General features: G+C 25.3%; 1 protein-coding gene across 2 annotated transcripts; it reads right to left on the reverse strand.

Annotated features, from left to right (window-relative positions):
• Positions 1–216: 216 nt before the first annotated feature.
• LOC145829445 (polyadenylate-binding protein 2-like) lies at positions 217–6,361 on the reverse strand. 2 transcript variants are annotated; one of them, XM_082937231.1, is made up of 5 exons: positions 6,202–6,361; positions 3,634–3,843; positions 1,214–1,405; positions 754–881; positions 217–438 (listed from the first exon to the last, which is right to left on the reverse strand). In XM_082937231.1, exons 1-5 carry the CDS (start codon positions 6,337–6,339, stop codon positions 399–401), a joined length of 708 nt encoding a protein of 235 aa, XP_082793357.1. In that variant the 5' UTR covers positions 6,340–6,361; the 3' UTR covers positions 217–398. The 2 variants fall into 2 exon arrangements, with proteins under 2 accessions (XP_082793357.1, XP_082793356.1); XM_082937230.1 differs by lacking the exon at positions 217–438 and adding an exon at positions 446–497.
• Positions 6,362–13,701: the final 7,340 nt, after the last annotated feature.

Raw genomic sequence — 13,701 nt, forward strand, 5'->3', positions numbered from 1 at the left:
TTTTATTTTCTCTTTCATATACTACCAAGGTATTATCTACAGTACTAATTTAATAGAAAAACATCGACAAAATACTAAAAAGAAACACAAAATATACGATGATTCTTAAACTGTAAAACAAAAAATAAATAAAACCTCAGTTTTATTAAAATTTCCTAAATGAAGATAATCTCAAAACTCATAAATTACTAATCAAGATGTTTATATCTTTTTTTTAATATTAGAAAACTAAATATTCAAGTAATAGTTCAGCAAAACAATAAAAATTTTAATAATAAATATTTGCTAAACTTAATATAATTCAACTAGCAAAAACGAAAAATAACAGTCTTTATCTCCAAACTTTGTCATTAAATTATTACACCATAAACTGAAAATTCTTCTTAGATTCCATTAAGTTAATATCCATAATGATACGATGCACCACGGAATCCCCTTCTGTTAATAAAAGCTAGTAGTAATAACCACCATAATCATAACCCGGATCATTATCCATGCTGCATAAACAAAAAAGAAAGAAAACATTACTCAACACATCACACTAGCTAGTTTCAAATAGACAACTAAACTGTGTAGGTAACAACTATTTATTTTTAAGTGTTCGATGTTAAGTACATTTTATATTTATTATTTTTTAACTGATAAGGACAAAAAGCCGCTAGTAACAATATACCACTATTATATATAATTTTTACAATAATTACTACTTTTTTATGCTATCTAAAATTAAGTAACTGTAGAAAATATTCAAACTTTCCCCGGCCCCTTCCACGGCCGTACGGATTGTACCTCCTGCCCCTGTATCCACCCCTGAAGAAGCCCCTGCCTCTTCCTCTGGGCGGGCCGTAAAAGTTATGCTCGTTCGTGCGCTTTTGACTCACCTTAAAAAAAAAAAACATACTTATTAAACAAATATATAGATATGATTTTAGGTGAATTTATGATTTATATACCTCTATGTTCACTTTTAATACCACATAAAAACTTATTATAAAAAAAGGTAGTGGCCAAAAATACTTTGATAGTCGATTCATTTGATTTCTCTATTTTAATTGATAATAAGCATTAAACAAACTGTGTGAACAGCTTATCAAAAGCAACACTGACTTTGAAGATAAGTTTTGATGAAAAATATGGCTTGAAAAAAATAGCTTTAAATCCTAGGAAAAAAAACACCATACTAACAATTTTTTAATGTCTAACTAAAACAAACCTGTAAGGCTCTTCCTCGATATAAGGACCCGTCTAAAGCAAGAGCTGTTTCAACGGACTCTGCATCGGCGAATTCAATGTAGGCAAAGCCCTTGGGGCTTCCGTCTCTGTTACACAATATTGTCACCCTGTTCACTGACCCCACCCCATGGAAGTGGGCCTCTAACTCCTCGGCTGTGGCATGGTAATCTACCTATCAGTTAAAAAATATTAAAGTAAGAATTAAAAGATTACTTAATATAATTTAAACTAATCGAATTAAAAACATCAGGTTAATTTAACAAACAAAATTTTTAATAGCATAAAACATATCGTAGAAACAGGGTTGCCACAGATCAAGCTGAGAAAAAGTTTCTGACTTTTTACTAAAATTTACCTGACTTTTCTAAATCAAACTCTTAATTTAAACTTATTCTAAAATACATAATTTAACACTTTTAACTATGTAAAGCTTTCAATCTAATTTTAATAGTTTAAAACAACAGTTTTTTTTGCTGAATTCAATCATCAAACTTCCATTACATCACTTGAACCATATGTGTATGATTGACGTATTTGCAATAAACAGTTCTATCAGCAAAATACTTGTATTATTACTTTATAAACACAGCTTGTTTAAAAAAAGACACATTTTTTTAGCATTTCCTAACATAAATGTATCTAAATAAACGAAACAATATATAAGGAACTTTCACAACTAAAACCTTAAAACAATAACAAACTTTTACAATTAAAAACTTAAAAGAATAAAGAACTTATCAAACACTGTTTTATTTATTATATGTAAAATTTATTTTCTCCGTTTCTATATTAGCACTTCAACCTCTTCATCTAATGAAGACATGGTTTCCTTCATCTGGTCTGCATCCCGCTTCATTTTCTTGCCAATTAAAACCATTTGCCTCATTTTATTTTATTTAAATTGTTCTCATCTGCTGCCCCTATATTTGTCAAAGAGAATCTTTTCTCTAAATCTAGCCACAATTTGTGGGCTTCATTTCTTTTCTTTTTGCACTCATATATTTTTACCTCAAATTTTGCTGCCTCAATTATTTAATTTAACAAAAAACACTTTGATTCTAAAACTATGCCAGATAAACTTTTGTGTATATATCACAGTTGGAGTTTCACTATGGAAGTGTCCTTGCTACAGATCATCGATACTAAAAAGCTTACAAAACTGCTTGTTCAAGTAGGGTAGTTGTTCAATATGTTGACAGAAAAATTTTGCAGTTTTATAAAGGATATTTTATTGATCATACCAGATGAAGGCATTGGAAATTAAATAATTTTGTAAATATCTAGGAAAATTTTGCAATATCAATCTGACTTTAAGGGATTTTTGATAATTTTTTTACCATTTAAAGGCTTTGAAAAAAAAGAATTTTGTAAATTTTAACTATTAAAATCTAACTTTTTTTAAATTTTGTCAAATTTCCTGACTTTTTTTAGAAAACCCCTTTTTTTCCTAACTTCTGTCTTTTTTTTAGTTTTTCCTGACTTTTCCTGATTTCCTGAACTGTAGGCAACCCTGTAGAAAACAATTTTAACACATTAAACTAAAATTTATATATACATAAAAGTTCTTAGTATAAGGTTTGAATGATCTATAACTAAGTTTACTTTAAAAAAAGGTTTTTGAAAACACATGATTTCAAATTCATTAAATTATATGCAAAATAATTTGAGCTTTTTCAAGCTAGTCTAAGTTTTTTAAGACCACTAAAAATAATATCCTTTTTGTTAATTGTTTTATGGTAATTTTTAAAGTTAAAAAAAGCCTGAGAGTAACTAAGTATTGATTATACAAAATTTCACCTTAGGGTTTTTCAAATAAAATTTAAGTGCTTTATAGGTACATGCCATAACATATGACTTGCAAAGCAAATAGAATTTTTTTCATTAAGTTTAAAAATTTTCTAAATAAAATAAGATTCAAAATAGTTTCTGGGTGTGAGAGTAAACATGTTTCTTGTCACATTAGTATAATAGCACTTGAGCACAATAAAATACACATTTGTTTTCAATGTTTGATAGAAACTTATTGTTAGCTGTAGTAAAAAATAGTCATACAATTTTTATCTTAGAAACTTTAATAATAATTGTTAACTGAATTTATTACTATACCCAAGATTTAAAAAATATTATATATATATATTTTTTTTTTCTAACAATATTTACTTTTTAACAATGTTTATGGGATAAACTATATTTTGATACTATTTTTTCATGTTCAGTGAACAATTGAAATATGAAAGAGCAACAATATTACAAAATTAATTTAATGTCATTTTAAAAACGTTGTCACATTGAAAGTTAAATTTTATGGTTCAGTTTTCAATAACAAACGTGTTTAAGATTATATACTGTAAACTTAAATGTTTATTTATATCAGTATAAATATTGTGAAAATAAACTAACATTTCCAACATATACAGATCTTGAGTCGGCTTCTTTTCTTTCTTCTTGGGTGGGATAAACAATAGCGGTTGGATTAGTGGCAACCGGCGAAGTCGGAGTAGGGCTGCTGTGCTGTTCAGCAATCTTCTTTTCAGCTTCCTTAGTAAGATCCTGCAACAGTTTTGATTCCTGCTCCATTAGCTTGATACGAGTTTTTATTTCTTCTAGCTCCTGGTGTTATTTGATTATTAAAACAATAACAAGGTGATAGGTAAACTTGAAATTGTAAAGGCTTTTTTGATGAGAATATTTATATTTTTTGTTAGACTAAGTATTGATACATTTTATACTAAGTTATATTTCAACTGTATTAAACTCTTAAAAAGTAATATATTTTGAATATGAAAACTTAAAAAAAAAAAAAAAGTTAAGCAACATTAGAATTTGTTTTTAAATATTATATGAACCACTTTAGCAAACTACTACAGTTTTAAATAAAAGATAAATTTTAATAGACTACAATTGATTGTTTATTTAAAAAACATATAAAGTAAAAAACTGTGGGAAAGTTTACTTAAGATTTTTGGTATATTGTAAAATTAATATAAATATTAACCATATTAACATTCACACGAATGAAAAAAAAATTTATTTAAGTCATATAAAATAATACTCTTAAAATTATTTTACGTTTGCTAAGAATGCATTATTCAGGGTTGCCAAATGTTTTAGGAAAATTTTCTCCAGGTTTAAAAAATTTCTTCCTGATTTTCAAAATTAGACGTTTTAGGATCTATATTTAGTTTAAATATAAGTTCAGTAAAAAAAATTGTGTCAAATAGTATAACAATATTGAAAAGATACTATAAAGCTACTTAAAATGTGGTTTTTAATAAATAAAATTTTGGTTGATGACAAAAACTTCTTACATAAACAATAGATACTTGTGTCAAATCAAAATTATAGTACTTAACATGTAAAAGCAGTATAAAATTACAGGTATTTTCAGGTTATTTAGTGATTTTTGTAGAGAACTCAAGGTTTTTATTGATTTTTGTCTAAAACTCCAGGGTTTTTTAAAAATTCTCAAATTCCAGGTTTTTTAGCCTAAATTGTCAAATTTCTAGTTTCTCCAGGATTCCAGGTTTTTTTGGCAACCCTTATAACTAGAAATTATAAATACTAGATTGCATGTAAAACATAAAGATTAACTTTTAACAAAACAAAATGTTAGATATTTTGTGGTAAGCAACTTTTTAATTAAAAGAACAAAGTAATAAAAAGCACAAACAGAGTTATTTGTTTAAAAATAAAAATACTTGTTAGATATATCTGAGATCAAGCGCTAAATCATCAAGATTTGAAATTTTTTATCTTAATTTTCAAAACAAAAGTTTCCTTAGATTCAATGTTTAAAAGATTTATAAATGATGCAGTACAAAAAAAACAAACTTTAAGTACATAAATTTGTATCTTATTTGAATTCTGTTTTTTGAAGGAACTTCATAAAGCTTGCTAAAAGTATAAAAATTATTCATAAATACTCCGTAGAATAAAAGAAATTTAACAAAATTTAGATTTGTTAAAAACATGAATGAAATTATTATAATTTAAAATGTTACTACTATCTTCAAGTTTTTAAATATATATTAAGCAGTTACATATTTAATTAAAATTTAAAAAAAATTATGGCTTTCATAAATAATTATCAGATTTTTAAATTTAAGGTAAAAATTAAACAAACTTACAAGAATTCATTAAATTTTTCTTGAATAATAAGACAATAGCTTTTATAACCTATTGTTATTGCAGTATATGACATATAATTTATACAACTGTATTTTAAAATACAAAACAAAAAACTCTCAACAACTTAATATTAAGGGCATAAGGGGGTCTACCTTGATTTTTACAAGTTGAACTTATTTTGTAGAGTTTTATCTGAGCTATGAGACATTTAAATTCAAAGTAACTTTCAAAATTTAAGTTATCAAAGTTGGTGTGCTCAAAAGGTTCTTAGTGGAAGGCGCACACCAAAAATACTGTTTCATTAAAAATTTATCTTCTCATTTTTAAACCAATCTTCTTTAAACTTTAAAAGAATGTCCATTACTTAGTTTAAAATAGGTTTATTTCAGGAAATCTTTTAATTTTGAAATTAAATTTTTACTGAAAACAATTTTTCTTATTCATCTAAAATTATTCAAATTTTTTTTTAATTGTAACAATAAATGTCCATTAAACTATAAAGGATCGTTTTCTGAAAGTTTGAGGTTGCTTGCTCAAAAAATGAAGGAGAATATTGATTTTTAATGATTTTTTTATTTCTAAGAAAACTGATCCTAAAAATTTTGGGTCTATACATTTGTATTGGAAACGTTTTACAAAGATTACAATATCTCAAAAGATAATAAGACTTTGAAATTATATAAAAACTAGCTTCTAGTTTTTATTTAAAGCTTTAATATAAATGCCTATGTTATACTTTGTAATAGAAAAAAATTCTACCCCTATATGCACTTTAAGCTTACATATTATAAAGTAAGAAAAAAATATTGTGCTAAAAAAACTAAAACAATAATTAATTACTTTAGTTTCATTATTTGGTTCCATGTCTTCTTCCCTAAGAAGGGATTCTTCAGTTTCTTGCTCTAATAACTTACTATCATCATGGTTAAACTCATCATTTAAGTCTTGAATATCTACTGAATCTCCGAGGTCAGACATATTTAAATATTTACTACTTTAATTTGCTCTGTTTATAATAATTTTACTTTTTTTTTTACAAAATGATGAGAAATAATATTTTAACTGAAAACTTTATTTTTCTTAATGTTAATGGTCTATTTTCTTTAGCTTTGTTATTGCATTTTTTTAAACTATTTAAAAAAAATTCTCGAAATAAAACTACTATATACCTGCAAAAAATAGCTCCATAAAGTTTGGTCCCTCTTTATCAAATAATTATCCTTATCTCAAAAATGAATTTACTAAAGTAGTTTATACGGATATTCAAAAAGCCTTTGATTCAGAATCACACAAAAGATTATTAAAAATTTTAAATTAGTATGGGCTACATGAAAGCTTGATTGATTGGTTTGATAACTTTTTAAATAATAGATCACAAAGAGTACTCATCAATAACACGTTTTCTGACTTTTTAACAATCTACAGTGGAGTACCACAAGGTGGTGTAGTTGGTCTGCTTCTCTTTATAATTTATATTAATGATATTTGTTCAAACATTGATATTAAAAGTGAATTAAGCTTATTTGCAGGTGATGCCAAAATCTTTAGTCAGTCAAATATTTCATTACAACTATCTTTAGATAATATTTACATATGGTTAAAAACAAGAAAACTAAACTTAAATCCTAGCAAATGTAAAATTGTAACCATTAACAAAAAAAAATCTTCTCCAACTGACCTCTTAATCAATAACATCAAGTTACCAGAAATTAAAGTTTTTAAAGATTTGGGAATTTATATTTCCAAAGATTTAAAATGGAATGAACATATCAACTATATATAAAATTGCAAAAACTACATGTTATCAAATATTAAAAAGTTTTAAAACTAATTCTGCTTCAATTCTGACAAAACTATTTAAAACATACGTTCGCCCTGAACTTGAGTTTAGTACCCAAATTCGGTCACCCCATTTAAAAAAGGATATTAACAAAATTGAATCTGTGCAAAGGAGTTTTACCCGTCATATTTGTAGTCGATGCAACATATCTTACACATCATATAATGATAGAATGATTAAATTTGGCTTGAAATCACTGGAATATAGAAGATGGGAATTTGATTCATTAACTGTTTACAAAATTATTAATGGCAAATATAAAAGTTTTTTCACCAGTTTTTTAATATTTCCTAAAATAAATATCAACTAAGAGGAAATAATTTGAAAATAAAATGTAAACATGATTTTAAAAACAGTCTGTGGCAAGGCGCATTTTTTCACAGAGCAAAAGCTATGTGGAACAGACTACCTCAGGATATAGTATCTTGTGAGAGGGTAGAACAATTTCGTTTAAAGCAAAAAAGATTTGATTTAAATACAATAAATACTAGTAAAATTCTCTAATTTTCCACTATAAACAAAAGAAAAAATATTCGTTTCCCTATGCCTCCCCCCTACAAACTTTTAGTTTACTTATTTATTTTGTAATTATGAATTTTGTTTTATAAGCTATGATTTAGACAAACTTCTTTATTGTGTGTACTAAGTAATATATAAGTTTGAAATTTTTTGAATTGAATCTTTAATTTAGTTCATTTGTATATCATATTGTGTTTAACTTTGTGTTTTCATTTAAATTATGTTTATATATATAATTTATCTTAAAGTTTTGTTAATTTTTTTCTTTTTCTCTTTTTGTGTGTCCTGTTTAAGTGGCTCAGGTTTTGATGCCTGAGTCCAACATTGCACAATAAACAATATAATAATAATAATAATAATAATAATTACATTTTTTATATAAACTTAGATTTCTTAGTATAAATTATTTTATTAAATATCTACTTGATTATTTATTTTCACTCTTGGGCTTGACTATCCATAATTTTTGTATAATAAATAATTTAAGCTAATCTATAGGTCAGGGTATGAATTGCTATAAAAAAATTAATTAAGGATATCTTAACTTAATTTAGAGTAAAAACATACTTTACTTGTGTTGAAATTTAAAAAGTTGTTTTTTCAAACAATTTATTGCAAAATTAAAGCTACCATGAATAGTAAAAAACTAGTCTCGGTTTATAAGTTAAGTTAATAATGTCAAAAGAAATAGGCAATTTGAGTAGCAGTAAATAACACTAGATAGAAAATTTTATTCTAAGCTCAGATACAGTACTATAAAATAGAGGGTTGCCAAAGGTTTTATGAAATTTTTAAACATTTTGAAAACTTCTTTCAGGTTTTTAAAAGTAAAAACTTTCTGTCCCTGTTTAGTATTAACAGGGTTGCCAAAGATTTTTTAAAACTTTCCAGGTTTTCAAAAGCTTTTATTTTTAGGTCTTCATTTAGTACAAAATTAATTTTATGGTAGAGATTTTTTTTAATTGTATAAAAACATTGAAAAGATACTGTTAAGCTACTTCAAATGTATTTTGTAATAAAAATTTTTGATGATAACAAAAAAAAATATTATATGAAATATTTGTATTGCTGTTTTAGTTTGCGCTTCCCATAAGGATCCTATTGTTGCCTCCGACTTTGTCAGACTATATCTCAAAAAATACTTTGAATTTTTTTAATCTGTAAAAAGCATCTTGTAGCTTAGTAAAAACTATATAAAATAAGATCAAAAACCAAAAAAGGGTGTTTACCCCCCTATACCCATAATAATTTTTTTGTCGCATTTAAAGTTTTATCACTCAAAAACACATTTAAAGTTGCTTCACATTATTTTTTTAAGGTTGTAATACTATTTAAGACAGTTTTTTAACTCAAGTTTCATTTTATACTGTAAATGGATCAAACAACTTGCTTTTTAAAACCTGGAATAAGTTTACAAAAAACCTTAAAAAACCCTGATTAGTTAAAACTTTTAATACTCTTTCATATTTTAAAATTATTTTTACTGTAATATCTAACAAGAACTTTGGCAAAAATCTGCAGAGCAGAAGCCTGGACTTTTGTTTGCGGTGAGACAAGCTCAAGTTTAACAAAGGGTTGATTATAATTCCATCATCAGAACACAAGCCTTCAGTAATAATATAAATGTAAACTTTGCTACAAAATGCTTTTTACAGATTTGAAAAATTCAAAATAATTTTTGAGATATAGCCAGACAAAGTCAGAGGCAACAATAGGTTCCTTATGGGAGGCGCAAACTAAAACAGCAAAAATAGACTATTTCACCAAAAATCTATCTTCTTCTTAGTAATAGATAGATTTTTGTGATTTGCCGTTTTAGTTTGCGCTTCCCATAAGGATCTTATTGTTGCATCCAACTTTGACCAGCTTTATCTCAAAAATTATTTTGAATTTTTTTAATCTGTAAAAAGCATCTTGTAGCTAAGTAAAAATTATATAAAATAAGATCAAAAACCAAAAAATGGTGTTTACCCCCCCTATGCCCTTATCTATAATAAATTTATTGTATCTAATCAGAATCTTGTTACTTTCAATATAAAAATAGTTTAAAACTTCAGGTTTTTTCAGCATTTCTTAAATTCCAGGTTTTATTTTGCTTATATCAGGGTTGCCACTCTTTGAGCCAAAAAATCTTCCCTGAGTGACCAAAAATTTCCCTGAGTAACCTTAAATTTCCCTGAGTTTCCCTGAGTATTTTTCAAATCTTAAAAATATTTTTTTCTCTTCTAACACAAATTATTAATACCTCATTCTCATTTTTCATCTTTAATAATAAAAGGAAGGTTGTATGTGTATGCTTCTGCATTAAATTTATGAAAAAAACTGTTTTCAAAAACTTAATCTTAAAAGGTTTAAACCAATTAAAAATTAAAAACTAAATTTTTGCACAACTTTGTGTAAACTTGTTAGTTAACTTTCTACATAAAAGAATAAAGTTTAATTTGTTTGACATTTTAATTGACAAAATTTAATTATATATAATAATAATTTCACATGAAGAACTCACTTACATGCATACATAATAACTTCATTATGACTTGTATGTCTTTCCTAGCAACTGTTCTGAATGCAGTAAATACAACTTAAAAGCTTAACATTATTGTAAAAAAACCTGCAAAAAGAAAGTTTAAAGAAATAGCTAAAGAAATATCTCATATCAAAGTACAACGTAATACCTAACAACTGATACAAAATAATCTAAAATTATTTTTTTTTTATGTCTTTTAGATGTTCATACACAATCTATTTTAAATAACTGAAAACATAATTTTTATTTTAAAACAATTTCACATTACCTAATAAAAAAATCTTAATACTGTTTTTTTAAGTATGCAATTTCTAAATCAATAATTTTAATTTTATTTTCAAGTTTATTTGCGTTGTCCTTAGCAGCTATTCCTCTTGCTAATAATTCTTTCATTGCTTCTAAATCAGACTGTTTGTTGGCATCTGCAGTATATTTGTCATAGTCTTCATTCAAACATTTTAGTTGCTTTGTAAGTTTACTTTTTTGTTCTCCTAACTTGCTCAAAGCATCACCTTTATTTGGAACATTTTTAGCAAAGCGCTGTTGCTCAAGATATGCTAAATATTGGGCCCTAGAAGATTTTACAAATTTTAACAATTCAGAACTTAGTTCAACTGTGCTTGGTTCTAGACTGTTTGCATATAGATGATCTTTGATCATTCTTCGGGACCTTATTGTCATCTCTCCCATATTAGTTGATATTACTTCCTTATTTAAGCTAAAGCCCTGTTCAACACTTGCCTGGCCATTGTGAAGCACAAAAACAGCCTCAAGGACTCTTGTCAACCTCTATTTTTTTAACAAAAGTAATACAACACTAATCTGTATTCATTTTAATTTTTTTTACTGAAAACAAGTAGTTGTAAACAAATAACAAACAACTTTATTATTTAAAAAATAAGAACTAATAGTACAACATAGTGTTTTTTAAACTACATAAGTAACTAAAAATAAAAAGTTTATTAGAACTTTTCAATGAATAGTTAACAACAACTTTCATTTCTCTAAACTGTTTGATTTTACTTAAGTAAATATAAATTTAAAACTTAAAAAAACTACAATGTTAATACTAAGAATATTGAAGAACTAGCCGCAAGGCTAAAAAAAATTCTAAATAACCACTTAAATAATAAAAATTACTACTTTTGAACAAAACATTGAAACTGGATTATCTAAACCTCATTCTAGATCTAGAAAAAAATTTCCCTAAGATTTTCGAAAACTTCCCTGAAATTTAGAGTAAAAATCAAAACTTCCTCGAGTTTCCCTGAGTTAAAAGAAAAATGCTAAAATTCCCTGAGTTTCCCTGAGATTCCCTGAGTTTCCCTGAGATTTTCTACAGTTTGAAAATTCCCTGAGTTCCCTGAGTGTGTGGCAACCCTGTTATATAGCCAAATTTCAGGTTTTTCCAGGATTTTTGGCAACCCTGACTATTATAAAGTGGCCAGTGTTTTTTCTTTTCAGACTTTCAAGGTAAAAGTATTTCTGTTTCTTTTTTATAAATATTACACTTAAGGTTAAAAATCACTTAAAAGAGCTGTTATGCTGTTTTAAAAAGTGTTTTATAACAAATAAAATTATAAATTTTATTTAATTTATTCATTTATTTCTTGTATGATATAAAATTATCTATTTTACATTTAAAATTGTTTTAAACTTTATGCTTGCTATGTTTTAAAGTGCCAGGTTGTTTTTATCAAATTTAAATTACAGGTTAAATTAGCCATTCTGTTAAAGTATTATTTCTAGTTATTAGGAATTTTTGAGAGAGTTTAAACTTGTTAGTATACTACATCAGCATTCTTCTATTTATGTAACAATAAATGTTGTTTGTTGATACATATTATATACATAATGATAAAATAGGACTTTAAGTATTTTAATATACTATATTCTTTACTTTAAAAGATATATTAGTTCATAGTATATTAAAATTAAATAAATTTGTATTATTTTAGGCAAAAATGTCATATTATTTCCATTCAAAGAATATATGAAAAACAGGAAAAGTTATAAATTTTAAAACAGAATATATAAATATATATATTTTTTAAATCTACTAATAAATATTAAAAAAAATTAGTCATAATTTTTAAATGATTTTCAAGATACTTTACCACTTATGACACATAAACTAAAACAGTTTTGTTTAGCATGGCATGTTATACTCATTCTTCTATATTCAATTTTATGTTTGTCATATGTAAAGTTTTAACAAATTTTCGTATATTTAATGGTTAAATGATTATTAAATCTTTGAACTTCAAAACAATACTGTTTTGTTTTTGTTTTGTTTATAATTATCTAACAAACTTAAAAATTTAATAAACTAATGTTGCTAGAAATAAATAATTCTTATCACTGAGCAGCCAATCAAATTTTAAACTAAAAATGACATGCTTGAGTAACTTAAATTACTCAATAAGATTAATACTAGCAACTCTGAATACAGGCTTTAAAAACATCATAATTAAAAAACTAATAAAAACTAATGAATAAAAACGTAAGGTCGAACTTTTTTTGTTTTTTTAGTCTAGAATTTCATTATTAAGCTAAGCTTCTTTTCACAAAAAAATTAATTAATTCATCGTGTCAAAGTGTCTGTTTGTCATAAGTTAATATAGAACAACATTTTAAGCGTGTTTAAAAAATAAGTACAAACAATTATAAAATCTTATTTAAAATACAAAACAACAGTTATAACTTCTTAATATTTTTTGTATACAAAACTAGATTTAACGGTACTTCTTGCGTACCTTATATTTTGTTTTTAGCGTAACAATATCAAATTAATAATTTCAATAAATTTGCTGAAAACACAAAATTTTAGAGTTATAATGCTACTATTAAATTATAAGATTATCTTATTTACTAAACCTAAAGTATAAAAGCTAAACAATAGAAAATCTTGTTTAGCAGAATTTAATGAGACTTATATTATTGATCAGCATAACCTGCGATGCGATTAGCTTTCTAAGTTAAGAAAATAGAGTTTGACACAACACTACGATAGGCCCAAGCATTTTACATTTATTTCATACAAGGTTTTTTACATTAATTTTTTTATATACTAAATTTATTTTTGACTGTGCTAAAAAAAATTCTTTTTAATTTAGCAACATTAAAAGTAATACTTAACTACTATATTTAAATTGATTTTTGAGCTTTCGCCTAACTTATTTTAAGATAATACTCAGATTCAATTTTTAATAAGACAAAACTAACAAAAATCAACTATGTTTAGTTAAAGAGCAACAAAAAGTAATTTTTCTGGCAAGTGTGGCTAATGAAGAATTAAATATGATCTTAAAAAAGGAAAAAATAGTTTTAAATGGAAATAAAATTCAATCTGTAGAAACAAATCTAACACAAAACTTTAATTTTTATATTTTCAAAAAAACTTTGTTGAAAGAACTACGTTTAACTTTTTTCTCTATAAAATAAATTTTTTATA

Source organism: Thalia democratica, chromosome 2 (genome assembly GCF_965202585.1).
Source record: "Thalia democratica chromosome 2, ktThaDemo2.hap1.1, whole genome shotgun sequence".
Classification (NCBI taxonomy): domain Eukaryota; kingdom Metazoa; phylum Chordata; class Thaliacea; order Salpida; family Salpidae; genus Thalia; species Thalia democratica.

Bases quoted from the DNA above. Each gene is read 5' to 3' on its own strand.
- LOC145829445 (XM_082937230.1), bottom strand. From the start codon at position 6,339: ATGTCTGACCTCGGAGATTCAGTAGATATTCAAGACTTAAATGATGAG. The intron at 3,844-6,201 runs GTAATTAATTAT...AAATAACACCAG, and splicing joins AACCAAATAATGAAACTAAA to GAGCTAGAAGAAATAAAAAC. The intron at 882-1,213 runs GTTTGTTTTAGT...TTTTTTTTTAAG, and splicing joins ATCGAGGAAGAGCCTTACAG to GTGAGTCAAAAGCGCACGAA.